Source organism: Panthera onca, chromosome D4 (assembly GCF_046562875.1).
Source record: "Panthera onca isolate mPanOnc1 chromosome D4, mPanOnc1 haplotype 2, whole genome shotgun sequence".
NCBI lineage: Eukaryota > Metazoa > Chordata > Mammalia > Carnivora > Felidae > Panthera > Panthera onca.
In genome coordinates this window covers 25,726,366-25,742,384 of record NC_138351.1, presented here as the reverse complement: position 1 = coordinate 25,742,384, position 16,019 = coordinate 25,726,366, and the positions used below count along the sequence as shown (strand labels likewise).

General features: G+C 38.5%; 1 protein-coding gene across 4 annotated transcripts in view; it reads left to right on the top strand.

The window, feature by feature from the left end:
* The window catches only part of KIF27 (kinesin family member 27), a 98,760-nt gene that overhangs the window by 22,249 nt on the left and 60,492 nt on the right, over positions 1 to 16,019 (top strand). For all 4 annotated transcript variants that reach the window (XR_009603124.3, XM_060609952.3, XM_060609953.3 and 1 more), the window contains exons 5-6: positions 5,198 to 5,341; positions 15,026 to 15,232. Coding sequence is in view for 3 of the 4 variants with exons in the window: in XM_060609952.3 (XP_060465935.3) it covers positions 5,198 to 5,341; positions 15,026 to 15,232 (351 nt within the window). In the remaining variant the exon portion in view is untranslated. The remainder of the gene's footprint in view (positions 1 to 5,197; positions 5,342 to 15,025; positions 15,233 to 16,019) is intronic.

The window sequence follows — 16,019 nt, the reverse complement described above, 5'->3', positions numbered from 1 at the left end:
AATAATAACCCAATGACATGTTAAGTAAAAACATTTTTTCATGAAAAATAACTATTTTCCAAATAAAAAAACTTAATAAAAGTGGAATTGTTGTACATTTTTACAAATCTCTTTTAATGTCTGGCTTAATAGAGGATGTGTGGATTTTCATATCTGCTTCGGCATACAGTTTGTTGCAATATGTTGTTTTAGTTGAAGTACATGAAGAATATCCAGCCTCATTTAGATTTGTAATTGGAAAGAGGAACATTTTAATTTTTTTTCAGATAATTATGGATATTCTTCTTGGTTATTGCACCAAAACTCAACAAGTAGCGGCATCCTAAAGGTTACTTGCAATGTGGGATTTGAAACTATATTTGTTACGTTAAGATCTATACATTAAAATTTTTATTTTTATCTTGCTTTTTTTTTGTTTTTTAAGAGAGAGAGAAAGAGCGCATGCGTGCGTGTGCAAGCAGGAGAGGGGCGGCAGGAGAGGGAGAGAGACTCTCCAGCAGGCTTCACGCCCAGCACAGAGCCTGTCACAGGGCTCCATCTCACAACTGTGAGATCGTGACCTGAGTGGAAATCAAGAGTCAGTTGTTTGACCGACTGAGCCACCCAGGCTCCCCTTTATCTTGTACTTTGAATGGATCTTTCATCCACGTGATTTTCAATCATCACCCATCGATCATTTGGAAAATATTTGTTTACTAAGTTACGTGCATCTTCCAATCAAGGGGCAGAAAGAGAGGGAGAGAGAGAATCAAGACTTGGACGCTCAACTGACTGAGCCACCCAGGCACCCTATCTCACAACGTCTGATACTTAAGTATAAGCATTTAAAGTCATAACTTTAAAATAATGGAGTTTTTAATTTTTGTTTTGAAGTAATCTGCCCCCAATATGAGGCTTGAACTCATGACCTTGAGAGCAAGAGTTGCATGCTGTATTGACTGAGCCATCCAGGTTCCCCAAAAATCATGGATTTTTTTCTTTTTTTAAAGCAGTAACTCTGCTCTACCTTCTTCATAATAGAGCAGGCCTGACCCTTCCTGTTTGGTATAAGAAAGTGGCAGAACAGGAAATACGATTGATGGGAAGCTTGAACTTTGGAGCACTATAGGAGTTGACAATAAGGAGTACTTCATCCTTCTAAGGTGGCTGAAATGGAAGCCCATAAAACCCCCTGATTGAGGATGGCGGGGTAGTAAGTTTTTCTCTCCATCTGTTGGAAATTCTGAATTAACTTGCTCTAGATTATGTACTCTAGATTAAGATTTCCCAAGGATATTAACAGTCTTTTTTGTTGTTGTTGTTAACGTTTTTGAGAGACAGAGACAGAGTGTGAGCAGGGCAGGGGGCAGAGAGAGAGGGACACACAGAATCAGAAGCAGGTTCCAGGCTCTGAGCTGTCAGCACAGGGCCCGACGTGGGGCTTGAACTCAGAAACTGTGAGATCATGACCTGAGCTGAAGTCAGATGCTTAACCGACTGAGCCACCCAGGAGCCCCAGGATATTAACAGTCTTGATGAAAAAGGGCACCATGATCAGATGTCTTTGGGGAATGCTAGATTGCAAAACTCCCAAGACTTCTCAGAACTTTCAAAGTGCTAGTGTAATTAATCTCAATGTGAAAGATACAATATTCAGTATTTCCCAATTAAAAAAATAGATTTTTTTTTTTTTGGTCTGAAGTTTTGCAGGAGTAGTAATCTTGGATACCACTAAATAGCAAATAGAGAAATGATTGCTGTCATTCCTCACCCCATATGTCTCCTTAAAAAGTTGTTTTCTAGGGGTGCCTGGGTGGCTCTGTTGGTTAAGCATCTGGCTTTGGCTCAAGTCATGATCTGGCAGTTTGTGAGTTCGAGCCACGCATCGGGCTATGTACAGACAGCTCAGAGCCTGGAGCCTGCTTCAGATTCTGTGTCTCCTATCTCTCTGCCCCTCTCCTGCTTGCTCTCTCTCTCTCTCTCAAAAATAAATAAAAAAAATTAAAAAGTTTTCTAGACTTTCTGTTTGAGACAGAATAACACAGTGGTTAAGAACATTGGTACCAAACTCCTAAGATTTGAATCCCAACTCCTTTGCTTACTTGCTCTGTGACTTTGGGAAAATACTTAACCTCTCTGTGCTAATTAAACAATAATAACAAGCACCTTGTAGGGTTCCTGTGAAGATTATTAAAACACTAGTTCCCATAAAACGATGAGAAGGCTGCCTGGCCTGGAGTAAGGCTCAATAAAGGCAGCTCATTATTATCTCTCATTTATTTTTCACCTACCTGTGCTGAGGTTATGTATCAGTGGCAGCTAAGTGATTGGACTTAGTAGCTGTACGTGGGGCCACATGCCCCACTTCACTACTGTGAAGTCAGCTTGATAAACTACTTAGCAAGACAGCAGGTCTGTGCAGGGAGAGGCATGGACATTCTCTTTGCTCAGCCCTGCTTCCTTGAGCCTGTTACACAAGCAGGTAAGTACTTAAAAATAAAATTCCTAGCCAACAGGAGATCGTGGGCCATATCACAGGTAGAATTACCACCAGATTTTTGCTAAGGAAGTGTCACTTTGAACTTCACCATCTCCTCCTTGTTAGATGCTGTCAGGTAGTGTTTCTGTTTTTTTGTTTTTAATTTTTTTTTAATGTTTACTTTTGGGAGAGAGAGAGAGAGAGTGCGTGCAAGTGAGGGAGGGGCAGAGAGAGAGGGAGACAGGATCTGAAGCAGGCTTTGTGCCGGCAGCAGACAGCCTGATGCGGGACTTGAACTCATGAACCATGAGATCATGACCTGAGCCGAAGTTGGACACTTAACCCACTGAGCCAGCCAGGTGCTCCTGTGTCAGGTAGTGTTGTAATCCTTGGTTTTTGCCATTGGTCAATTATTGGAATACTCCATATTCCATATGGTATATCCATATGGAATACCTCTCGAAGGACTTTGTTGCCTTTTTATTCCAAATTTTGAACACGAGAGCAGTATGTGAACGTGAATTTACTCAACAGTTAAACACTTGAAATAAATAATAAATAATATAGCTGTAGTCTGTAAAGCATATGTAAAAATAGTTGAATATGCAGTACTACGTGACAAATTACATTTTAAGCTCAAATGTACAGTTTACCACGGGAGAGGATATTAACCAACGAGAATTATAGTTTAATCTCATTTTATGAAAGAAGTCACATAGGTCATATGTAAACATATGAAAATGAGGACGATCAGGGTCATGTGTCCTCTCCTCATTTGGTCACTTGAGGATCCCAAGCAGAGAAAAGAAGGGACTTGCCCTAAGTGGTGCTACGAGGCTGTGGCAAATCAAGGCTGGCCTTGGTCCATGGGTTCTCTGTACAGGGGCCCATCTACCCCTCTATGCCATTGCCTGAGTAGTCACGTACATACTCTGTTTTTGTGAATTAAATCTTACTTGTAAAGGGAACACTATTTTTGTAAATCAGCTCTTTTTCTTGTGTTTTCCTATAGCTTAGTAGAAAGAGCACGGGGTTTGATCCAGAAAGACCCTGGGATTGAAGGTCAGGAGTTTGGTTTATCTACTGGGTCATCTTGGGAAAAGGTTTTAATCTCTTGGTTTCTTCATGAAAAAAGAATCATGTCTATTCAGTGAGATTTTTTTAAATGTATTTTTAATGTTTACTTATTTATTTATTTATTTATTTATTTTTAAATGTTTATTTATTTTTGAGACAGAGAGAGAGCATGAACGGGGGAGGAGCAGAGAGAGAGAGGGAGACACAGAATCCGAAGCAGGCTCCAGGCTTTGGGCTGTCAGCACAGAGCCCGACGCGGGGCTCGAACTCACGGACCATGAGATCGTGACCTGAGCCAAAGTCGGACGCTTAACCGACTGAGTCACCCAGGGGCCCCGAATTATTTATTTTTAATGTTTATTTCTTTTTGAGAGAGACAGAGACAGAATGCGAGTGGGCTAGGGGGCAGAGAGAGAGGGAGACGCAGAATCCGGAGCAGGCTCCAGGCTCTGAGCTATCAGCACAGAGCCTGACGTGGGGCTTGAACTCATGAACTGTGAGATCATGACCTGACCCGAAGTCGGACACTGAACCGACTGAGTCACCTAGGCGCCCCACAGTGAGATATTTTTAAAATGTCAAGTCACTATCTAGCATAAAATACACTTTAAAAAAATTATTTATTTATTTTGAGAGAGAGAGAGGGAGGAGGAGAGAGAGAGGGAGAGAAATCCAGGCAAAACTCTGCACTCTCAGTGCAGAGGCCAACGCGGGGCTCAATCCCATGAACTGTGAGACCATGACCTGAACTGAAATCAAGTCGGACGCTTAACCAGCTGAGCCACCCAGGTACCCCTAGCATAAAATTCACTCAACAAATATTAAATTTCTTTCAGTTTATTTAATTTAAAAATTGTTTTAAAAGTATTACTTGCATATCTCAAGTTTATTTGAAAGCAGGCATAATTCATTGGAAATTAAGAAAACTATTTGTTTAACCATATTTTTAAATATCTTCAAAATATCTCTTCATAGTGAAAGTGCATAAAATTACCAAATATTTGGGGCGACTGAGTGACTCAGTTAAGTGTCTGATCTCATGGCTTGTGGGTTCGAGCCCCGCATCAGGCACCGTGCTGACAGCTCAGAGCCTGGAGCCTGCTTTGGATCTTGTGTGTGTCTCTCTCTGCCCCTTCCCTGCTTGTGCTCTCTCTCTCTCAAAAATAAACATTAAAAAAAAATTTTTTTTGAATTACAAAATATTCTTTATTTAAAAGATCCAAATGTGTTCTTAACTCTATAGGTCAGTTTGGAAAACGTGACCTCTTTGATTTTTAAAAACCCACATTTAAAAGTCTCATGGCAAAAAAAAAAAAAAAAAAAAAAATCTCATGGCAATTCTAGCAAACTTGTAAAAATAACTCCTCCTGAGTGTAGTCTAGAATCAAGTGACTGTTTTTGTTTTAAAATTCAGGAAATAAAAACCAGGAAAGTCTTTGTATCTTTATGGTAATTAATTCTTAGGTTATAGCAATGACAGGTCCTCGAACTGTTTCTGCCTTTCTTCTACAGAAAACAAAAAAAATTGCAAATGAATAGGATGAGAAAAATTTCGAGAGACGTTGTCAAACCATCATGAAATCCCAGTTTTTGTGGTATTTTCTGGGCTGTCTGGAGTACTTTCTGTGGTGAATCTCTTGTGCTTTCTTTCCCTCCTCCCAGTGTGCACTGGCTGCTGATGAAGTTGTATTTAATCAGAAGGAACTGCAGGTGAAGGAACTGAAGAATCAAGTGCAAATGATGGTCCAGGAAAACAAAGGACACGTGGTATCTTTGAAAGAAGCACAAAACGTCAATAGATTGCAGGTAGAGTTTCTTGACCTGTCTAGTGCTGTAGATTTAGTTGACTAGTACTTGGCTAAAAGAATAGCATTTTAAGTTTATTTATTTGAGAGAGAGAGAGAGACAGTGAAAGAGAGCAGGGGAGGGCCAGAGAGAGAGGGAGAGAGAGAATCCCAAGCAGGCTCCACACTTTTAGTGCAGAGCCTGATGTGGGGCTTGATGTCACGAACCATGGGCCAAAATCAAGAGTCAGATGCTTAACTGACTGAGCCACCAGCCGCCCCAGAATAGCATTTTATTTTATTTTATTTTATTTTATTTTATTTTATTTTATTTTATTTTATTTTGTTATTTTATTTTATTAACTTTATTTTTTAAAGGAGATATTTCATCCCAGTTATTTAAAAAAAATTTTTTTTTTTTTAATGTTTATTTATTTTTGAGACAGAGAGAGACAGAGCATGAACGGGGGAGGGTCAGAGAGAGAGGGAGACACAGAATCCGAAACAGGCTCCAGGCTCTGAGTGGTCAGCACAGAGCCTGACGCGGGGCTCGAACTCACGGACTGCGAGATCTTGACCTGAGCCGAAGTCGGACGCTCAACCGACTGAGCCACCCAGGCGCCCCTCATCCCAGTTATTTAAAAAATAAATTTTTTTAATGTTTATTTATCTTTGAGAGACAGAGAGAGAGAGAGAGAGAGAGATCGAGATCATGAGCGGGGGTGGGGCAGAGAGGGAGGGAGACACAATCCAAAGCAGGCTCCAGGCTCTGAGCTGTCAGCACAGAGCCCTATGTGGGGCTTGACCCCACGGACTGCAAGATCATGGACCTGAGCTGATGTCAGACTCTTAACTGACTGTGCCACCCAGGCCCCCCGAGGAGAAAACATTTTTATTGTTAGCCTGACTTTCACAAATATGAAGGTGATACACAACTTAATTTGCATATCATATTACAGTTACCTTTTCTCCATGTTTTTCCATTCTGCTGTTTGCCAAGGTAACAGGCAACATGATGTTGTTAAGAGTTGGAAAGTAAACACATACTTTAAAATTTATTAGATAATCCTTTTATACTCTTATCAGTGATTTGGTCTTTAACCTTTGTTAAACTTTATACTTTTCTATCTTAGCTTCCCTAGTGTCTCTAAATATTATACTTCTCGGCTGTGAACACCCCCACCCCCATCCCTGGTGGGGCACTTCCCACAGCCCCGAACAGTTAATTTCATTTAAAGCCTTTAGGTTCCTATCAGGGAGGAATAACCTGATCCAGCACAAGTTAGATTTTGATTTTGACATTTCATTTTTGTTTCCTTTTTTAACTCTTCTCATTCTATAATAGTTTAAAAACATAAAACATAAACAAAACACAATGTACCATGCAGTGTTGTATCACAAAGAGAGCAGCAGCCGGGTAACCAGCTGGTAAATAGTAAACTGTCAAAAAATAGTCAGCTCTCTGCCCCTTAGAAGTCCTTAGTTGGTCCTGATCAGAGAGAGCCGCTTTCCTCACTTGATAGTATTGCTTTCCTTGGTTTGCTTTGTGGTTTTACTCTGTATCTTTGAACACTACAGTTTACTTGTTGGAATTTTAAGAAATTTAATCATTCAGTACATATATTCTTTAGTATCTAGTTGCCTTTATTGAAAGTTTTTTTTTTTTTTGTTCTGATTCACCTATCATGTGTGTAACTGTAGCCTGTTTAGGTTTATAGACATATAGGATTTCATTGTATGAATATATGGCAATTTATGTTTCTCTTCTACTCTTAATGAATGTTTTTTGGTGATGGACATTGTATTTATTTTATTTTCTTTGTTTTTTTTTTTAAGATTTTATTTTTTAAGTAATCTCTGCACCCAAAGTGGGGCTTGAACTCATTGATCAAGAGCCGTGTGCTCTACTGACTGAATCAGCTAGGTACTCTCTTTTTTTTTTCTTAATTCTGGTATAATTAACAATGTTGTATTAGTTTGAGGTGTCTAATATAGTGATTCAATAATTCTGTACATTACTCAGTCCTTACTGGGATGGACATTTTCTCATAGGTGTTTGTTGGTGCACACGCACATACGTTTGTTTTGGATTTGTTCCTGGAAGTTGGATTGGTAGGTCATAGAGAAGGCGAATTTTCAACTTTAACAAATAATATCAAACTCTTTTTCCAGTTTACACTCACACCGGTACTGTATGAATATGCCTCTTGCTCCACATGCTTATCAATGTTTGTTGTTAATTTTTTTATTTCTCTGAAAGTTTCGGGTTTTTTTTAAAATTTTATTTTTTAAATTTATATGCAAATTAGTTAGCATACAGTGCAACAATGATTTCAGGAATAGATTCCTTAGTGCCCCTTCCCCATTTAGCCCATCCCCTCTCCCACACCCCCTCCAGTAACCCTCTGTTTGTTCTCCATATATTTTTTTTTTTAATGTTTATTTTATTTTTTTGAGAGAGAGAGAGAGAGAGAACATGAGCAGGGGAGGGCAGAGAGAGAGGGAGACACAGAATCCGAAGCAGACTCCAGGCTCTGAGCTGTCAGCACAGAGCCCGACGCGGGGCTGGAACTCACGAGCCTTCGAGCTGTGAGATCATGACCTGAGCCGAAGTCGGCCGCTCAACCGACTGAGCCACCCAGGCGCCCCTGTTTGTTCTCCATATTTATGAGTCTCTTATGTTTTGTTCCCCTCCCTGTTTTTATATTATTTTTGTTTCCCTTCCCTTATGTTCATTTTTGTCTCTTAAAGTCCTCATATGAATGAAGTCATATGATATTTGTCTTTCTCTGACTGACTACTTTCACTTACCATAATACCCTCCAGTTCCATCCACGTAGTTGCAAATGGCAAGATTTCATTCTTTTTGATTGCAGAGTAATACTCCATTGTATATATATACCACACCTTCTTTATCCATTCATCCATCGATAGACATTTGGGCTCTTTCCATACTTTGGCTATTTTGATAGTGCTGCTATGAACATTGGGGTGCATGTGTCCCTTCGAAACAGCCCACCTGTATCCCTTGGATAAATGCCTAGTAGTGCAATTGCTGGGTCGTAGGGTAGTTCTATTTTTAGTTTTTTGAGGAACCTCCATACTGTTTTCCAGAGTGGCTGCACTAGCTTGCATTCCCACCAACAATGCAAAAGAGATCCTCTTTCTCCGCATCCTTGCCAACATCTGTCTTTGCCTGAGTTGTTAATGTTAGCCATTCTGATAGGTGTGAGGTGGTATCTCATTGTAGTTTTGATTTGTATTTCCTTGATGATGAGTGATGTTGAGTATTTTTTCATGTGTCGGTTGGCCATCTGGATGTCTTCCTTGGAGAAGCGTCTATTCATGTCTTTTGCCCATTTTTTCACTGGATTATTTGTTTTTTGGGTGTTGAGTTTGATAAGTTCTTTATAGATTTTGGATAGTAACGATTTATCTGATATGTCATTTGCAAATATCTTCTCCCATTCTGTCAGTTGCCTTTTAGTTTTGCTGATGAAAGTTTCATTTTTTTTTAAGTTTTAAATTCTAATCCCAGTGTAATTTACATACAGTGTTATATGGTGTACAATATAGTGATTCAACAATTCTATACATTACTCAGTGCTCATTATGGTAAGTGTACTCTTAATTCCCTTCACCTATTTCACCCATCTCCCCACCCACCACCCCTCTGGTAACCATCAGTTTGTCCTTTATAGCAAAGAGTGTTTCTTGGTTTGTCTTTCTCTTTTTAAAATTTCCTTTGCTTGTTTATTTCTTAAATTTCACATATGAGTGAAATAATATAATATTTGTATTTCTCTGACTTATGTCATTTGGCATTTATAGTTTCTGGATCCATTTTTGTCCTTGCAAAAGACAGGATTTCATTCTTTTTTATGGCTGAATAATATTCATATATATACACATCATATATACATATATATATCATATATATATGATGTGTATATATATGCTATATGTGTAAATGCCACATCTTCTTTATCCATTCATCTATTGGTGGACACTTAGGCTGCTTCCATTTCTTGGCTATTGTAAATAATGCTGCTATCACTATCAACAATAGCCAAATTATACAAATACACACACACACACACACACACACACACACACACACATAGACACCATGGAATATTACTCAGCAGTCAGAATGAAATTTTGCCATTTGCAACAATGTGGATGGAACTAGAATGTATTATGCAAAGCAAAATAGTCAGAGAAAGGCAAATATCATATGATTTCACTCATATGTGGAATTTAAGAAACAAAACAAACAGGGGAAGGGAAGGAAAAATAAGATAAAAACAGAAAGGGAGTCAAACCGTAAGAGACTCTTAAATACAGAGAGCAAACTGAAGGTTGCTGATGGGGTGTTCGGTTGGGGGAATGGGCTAAATGGTTGATGGGCATTAAGGAGGGCACTTGTTGGCATAAGCACTGGGTGTTATATGTAAGTGATGAATCACTAAGTTCTACACCTGAAGAAACTAACTTGCGTTTGAACAAAACAAATAAATAACACATTAAAGAAATAATACTGCTATAAACATAAGGGTGTATGTATCCCTTTGAATTAATGTTTTTGTATTTTGGAGATAAATACTCAGTAGTGTGATTACTGGATCCTAGGGTAGTTTTATTTTTAATGTTTTGAAGAACCTCCATACTATTTTCCACAGTGGCTGTACCAGTTTGCATTCCCACCAGTAGTATAAGAAGGTTCCTTTTTCTCCACATCTCCCTAACACCTGCTGTTTCTTGTGTTGTTGATTTTAGCCATTCTGACAGATGTGAGGTGGTATCTCATTGTAGTTTTGATTTACATTTCCCTGATGATGAGAGATGTTGAGCAAATTTTCCTGTGTCTGTTGGCCATCTGGATGTCTTCTTTGAATAAATGTCTGTTTGTGACTTCTGCACATTTTTAAATTGGATTATTTGTTTTTTGGGTTGTTGAGTTGTATCAGTTCTTTACATATTTTGGATACTAATCCTTTATCGGGTATATCATTTGCAAATATCTTCTCCCATCCAGTAGGTTTACCTTTTAGTTTCATCAATTATGTCCTTCACTGTACAGAACCTTTTTATTTTGATGTAGTCCCAATAGTTTATTTTTGCTTTTGTTTCCCTTGCCCCAGGAGACATACCTAGTAAGAAGTTGCTAATGGCCAGTGTCAGAGAGATTACTGCTTATGCTGTCTTCAAAGATTTTTATGGCTTCCAGTCTCACATTTAAGCTTTCAGTCCATTTTTAATTTATTTTTGTGTATGAAAGAAAGAGGCCCAGGTTCATTCTTTTGCACGTAGCTCTCCAGTGTTCCTAACACTATTTGTCAAAGAGACTGTCTTTTCCATGCATACTCTATCCTCCTTTGTTGAAGATTAATTGACCATATAATTGTGGCTTTTTTTCTGGGGTTTCTGTTCTGTTCTGTGGATCTATGTGTCCATTTTTGTGCCAGTACCATACTGTTTTAATTGCTACAGCTTTGTGATATAACTTGGGAATTGAGATGCCTCCAGTTTTGTTTTTCTTTTTGAAGACTGCTCGGGCTATTCAGGGTCTTTTGTGGTCCCATAGAAATTGTAAGATTGTTTGTTCTAGTTCTTTGAAAAATCCTGTTGCTATCTTGATAGGGATTGCCTTCGATGTGTAGATTGCTTTGAGTAGTATAGACATTTTCACAGTATTCTTCCAGTCCATAAGCATGGAGTGTCTTTCCATTTCTTTGTGTGTCTTCAATTACTTTCATCAATATTTTATAGTTTTCACCTATACAAGTCTTCCACCTCTTTGGTTAAGTTTCTTCCTAGATATTTTATTATTTTTGGTGCAGTCGTAAATGGGGTTATTTAATTTTCTTTCTGCTGCTTCATAATTAGTGTAGAGGAATGAGACAGATTTCTGAACTTTGATTTTGTATCTTGTGACTACTGAATTGATTGATCAGTTCTAGCAGTTTTTTGGTGGAGTCTTTAGGATTTTCTGTATATAGTGTCATGTCCTCTGCAAATAGAGTTCTACTTCTTCCTTACCAATTTGGATACCTTTTATTTCTTTTTGTTGTCTGATTGCTGTGGCTAGGACTTCCAGTACATAAAAGTGGTAAGAGTGAGGGGCACCTGGGTGGCTCAGTCAGTTAAGCATCCAACTCTTGGTTTCATCTCAGGTCACAATCTCACAGTTTATGAGATCAAGCCCCACATCTGGCTCTGTGCCGATGGGAGCCTGCTTGAGATTCTCTCTGTCCCCCCTCTCTCTACCTCTCTCTTTCTCAAAATAAATAAATATTTTTTAAAAAGTGGTGGGTGCCTGGGTGGCTCAGTTGATTGAGTGTCCAACTCTTGATTTCAGCTCAGGTTATGATCTCACAGTTTGTGAGTTCAAGCCTCACATCGGGCTCCATGCTGACAGTGCAGAGCCTGCTTGGGATTCTCTTTCTCCCTCTCTGTCTGCCCCTCTCTCCCTTGCTGTCTTCCTCTCATTCTCTCTCAAAATAAATAAATAAACTTAAAAAAATAGTGGTAAGAGTGGATATTCTTGTTTTGTTCCTAACCTTTGAGGAAAATCTCTGTTTTTCCCATTGATGTTCTCTGTGGATTTTTCATATAAGCTCTTGATTATATTTTGGTGTGTTCCCTCTAAACCTACTTTGTTGAAGGTTTCTGTCATGAATGGATATTGTACTTTGTCAAATGCTTTTTCTGCATCTGTTCAAATGACCATTTGGTTTTTATCCTTTCTCTTATTGGTGTGATATATCACATTGACTGTGAATATTGAATCACCCTTGCATCCCAGGAATAAATCACACTTGATTGTGCTGAAGGATTTTTTTTTTTTTAAGGTTTTTTATTTATTTTTGAGACAGAGAGAGACAGAGCATGAACGGGGGAGGGGCAGAGAGAGAGGGAGACACAGAATCGGAAGCAGGCTCCAGGCTGTGAGCCATCAGCCCAGAGCCCGATGCGGGGCTCGAACTCACAGACCGCAAGATCGTGACCTGAGCTGAAGTCGGACGCTTAACCGACTGAGCCACCCAGGCGCCCCATGCTGAAGGATTTTTTTAAATGTATTGTTGGATTTGGTTTGCTAGTATTTTGTTGAGGATTTTTGCATCTATATTCATGAAGGATATTGGACTGTAGTTTTCTCTTTTTGTGGTGTCTTTATCTGATTTAGGATCAGGGTAATGCTGGGCCTCATAGAGTGAATTTGGAAGTTTTCCTTCCTCTTGTATTTTTTGGAATAGTTTGAGAAGAATTATTCTTTAAATGTTTGGTAGAATTCACCTGTGAAGCTGTCTGGTCCTGGACTTTTTGTTTCTTGGGAGTTTTTTGATTATTGATTTACTTTCATTGCTGGTAATCTTTCTAAATTCTTTAGAAGGATTCTTAGTTCATTGATTTTTAGCTTTTCTTCTTTTATAATATGTGCATTTAAGTTATAGATTTCCTCCTAAGTTTACCTGCTCAAAATATTTCCTTATATTTACTATGACTTTTATCTGACTCATGGGTAATAAGTTACTTTATTTCCAACACATGGAGGATTTCTTTTTATGAGTTTTTGGCTTAATTGCATTGTGGTCCATATGATTTCAGTCCTTTGAATGTGTTGAAACTTGCAGGGGCGCCTGGGTGGCTCAGTCGGTTGAGCGTCCGACTTCGGCTCAGGTCACGATCTCGCAGTCCGTGAGTTCGAGCCCTGCGTCGGGCTCTGGGCTGATGGCTCGGAGCCTGGAGCCTGCTTCCCGTTCTGTGTCTCCCTCTCTCTCTGCCCTGCCCCCATTCATGCTCTGTCTCTCTCTGTCTCAAAAATAAATAAACGTTAAAAAAAAAAAAAAAGAAACTTGTGTCATGACTTAGCATAAGGCCAATTTTTGTAGGTATTACAGATGTACTGGAAAGGAATATGTATTCTGTAATTATTGGGTGGTGGTAATCATGTTAATAATATCTATATTTTTATTCATTTTTGGGTCTTTTTGTTATATCAGTAATTTAGAGTGGTGTTACAATCTTTTGCTACAATTTTGATTTGTCTTCCTTTTCCATAAAGTACTAACAACTTTTTTTATTGTTTATTTATTTATCTTAGCACAAGCAAGGGAGGGGAGAGAGAGAGAGAGAGAGAGGGAGACAGAGAATCTGAAGCAGGCTCTGAGCTTTCAGCACAGAGCTGGCCGGAGGGCTTGAACTCACAAACTGTGAGATCAGACGCTTAACCAACTGAGCCATCCCGGCTCCCCAGTACTAACAATTTTTGCATTATACATATTGAAGCTGTGTTATTAAGTACATAGAAATGATGACTGTTACATCATTCTGGTGAATTGACTTTTTTAATATTTTTTACCTCTTCCAGTGGCTTTTGCCTTAAAGTCTACTTAGGTATTCACATAGCTCTACCAGCTTTCTTTTGATTAACATTACCTGGTGTCTCTTTTCCACCTTATTTTTAATCTTCGTGGGTCTATTTTAGTTGTGTTTCTTGGAAGCAGCAAGTTAGATAATTTTACAATCCCCTGACATATTGTAATCTTTTAATTGGATTACTTAGTTCATTTCTGAATTTAACATAATTCCTTTCATATTGTGGTTATAATCCCACCATTGTGGTTTTTACTTATCCTAACTGCTCTGCATTCCTTTTTCTCTCCTTATCTTCTTTTGGATTAATTGTGTTTTTTAAATTTTTCTATTTTTACTTCATTAGCTTAGGTGTTGTACTTTTACTCTTTTAGTTATTGGTGGTTACCCTAGAGAGTGTACCATGCACTCTTGATTTAATAAAGTCTAATATTATTGGTATTTTCACCCTTTCCCAGACAGTGTAAAGACTCCATATCACACCCCCTGCCTCAACTTCTATGCCATTGGCATACATTTTAATTATCTGAATACATGAATTTTTAATAAGGTTGCTTTCTTATAGCTTAGCATGAGCACTGTAAAACTTTAGGGTTTTTTTTCCCTGTTTAACAGTATAGTACGTGTGAAGTATTAAGATGAATGACAGTTTCTTGTTTACATAATTTTGTGCTGATAAAACAGAGATTGATGTTAGAGCTTTCTGGATTGGGTATAGTTGACAAAGTTTCTCTAGAGGATATGTAGAAACCTAACACACACACACACACACACACACACACACACACTCCTGACACAATTTGTTCAGCCTTTGCTTTCCAGTTCTGTTTCCTCCCAGGACTACCAGCTACCTATCTTTTATCTCTTTGTGCTTTAGGCTTTCTTTTGCCCTGAGTAAAGGCTTTCACTTCACTGCACCTGTTACCAGTTAGTCTCCTTTGCAGCCACCTCTGCCATTCGTAGTTCTTTCTCCACTTTTCAACTTTCTTCTTTCCTGTTCCTGCTTGGATTTCACTCAGGAAGGCCAAACATTTATAGAGATCAGCTAATCAGAATGCTTCAGGTTGGCAAACCAACCAATCAAAATGTATGGGGCATTTACTTTGAGTATTTAATTCTTCAGTCTCTCTTTGTCACTGCTTACTATTCAAAAGTTTTTATCACTCAGAACCGTCTGGGGAACACCAGAAGGCTAGTCTGTGGAGCAGTGAGGTTTTATGGTTCTGTTAAGGTAGTCATGAGTTCGGGCAATGTACAATTTATTTTTAATCATTACACACTTACTGGGGTTCTCTATTTTAAACATGTTCATCTCTCTTTTACAAAGAATGAAAAAATAATAGAACAACAACTTCTTGTGGATCAACTGAGTGAAGAACTAGCAAGACTTAATCTGTCAATGACATCTTCAGCTACGGAAACTTGTGGAGACGGGCCAGACACCAGGACACCTGGAAAGAGGCCATGTACCGTACCGTTTGATACTCGTTTGGGGCATTATATTTATATCCCAGCCAGATCAGATTCCAGGAAGGTAATGTCTAAACATTGATTTCTTTCTGGTTTTGGTTTTGATACGTAAAAAATATGTATAGTATCACAGGATATTTGTACAGTCTCAGCACCTTCTCTTTTTCTGTTTGGTTTCATGGACTTTTATGTATATTCTTGCTTTCAGTCATGCTTATTTTTAACAAAAAATGAATAAATAGGAGAACATATAGTTTTATTTGGAAGGAATAGTTGAAGGTGATGTCTGTATTCACCAAGGAGAAAAAGCTATCCTTTGCCATCATATTTTCAGATGCCATCATATTTTCATATTTTCATGTTTTAGTCTGATATCTTCATTAATTTTTTTCTGTCTTTAACCACACCAAGTTGAGATGAGATTGGAGGGTGCTTAGTTTGATTTATTTGGTCTGTTTTATTGTTTTCAAAATGATATTTGTCTATTATCCGGTCTTGCCAAGCTGACATAATCAAGACTGTGTGGAGATCAGTATGAAGTTTCATTTTAATTTTTATTTATAAATATGTGTGTGGGTGGTAAATATATGTACACAGATTTCTCATGAAAAATCAAGGAATCTCTACGGGATTGGAAATCTCTAGTGGAGAAGACTAAGTAACAGATTCATGAATTTTGGTGTCTATTTATTAATTTTATGACTGGAAAGGATCCGAAGGCCATGTGATGGTTACCATTAAAGGGGTAAGAAATATGGGAAGCGTCATAGGCTTTGTAGTCAGGTAGGCTTGGCTGTGAACACAAGCTCTTTGTATAGACCTGTACGTGTGCCTAAACCCATGTGGGCCCC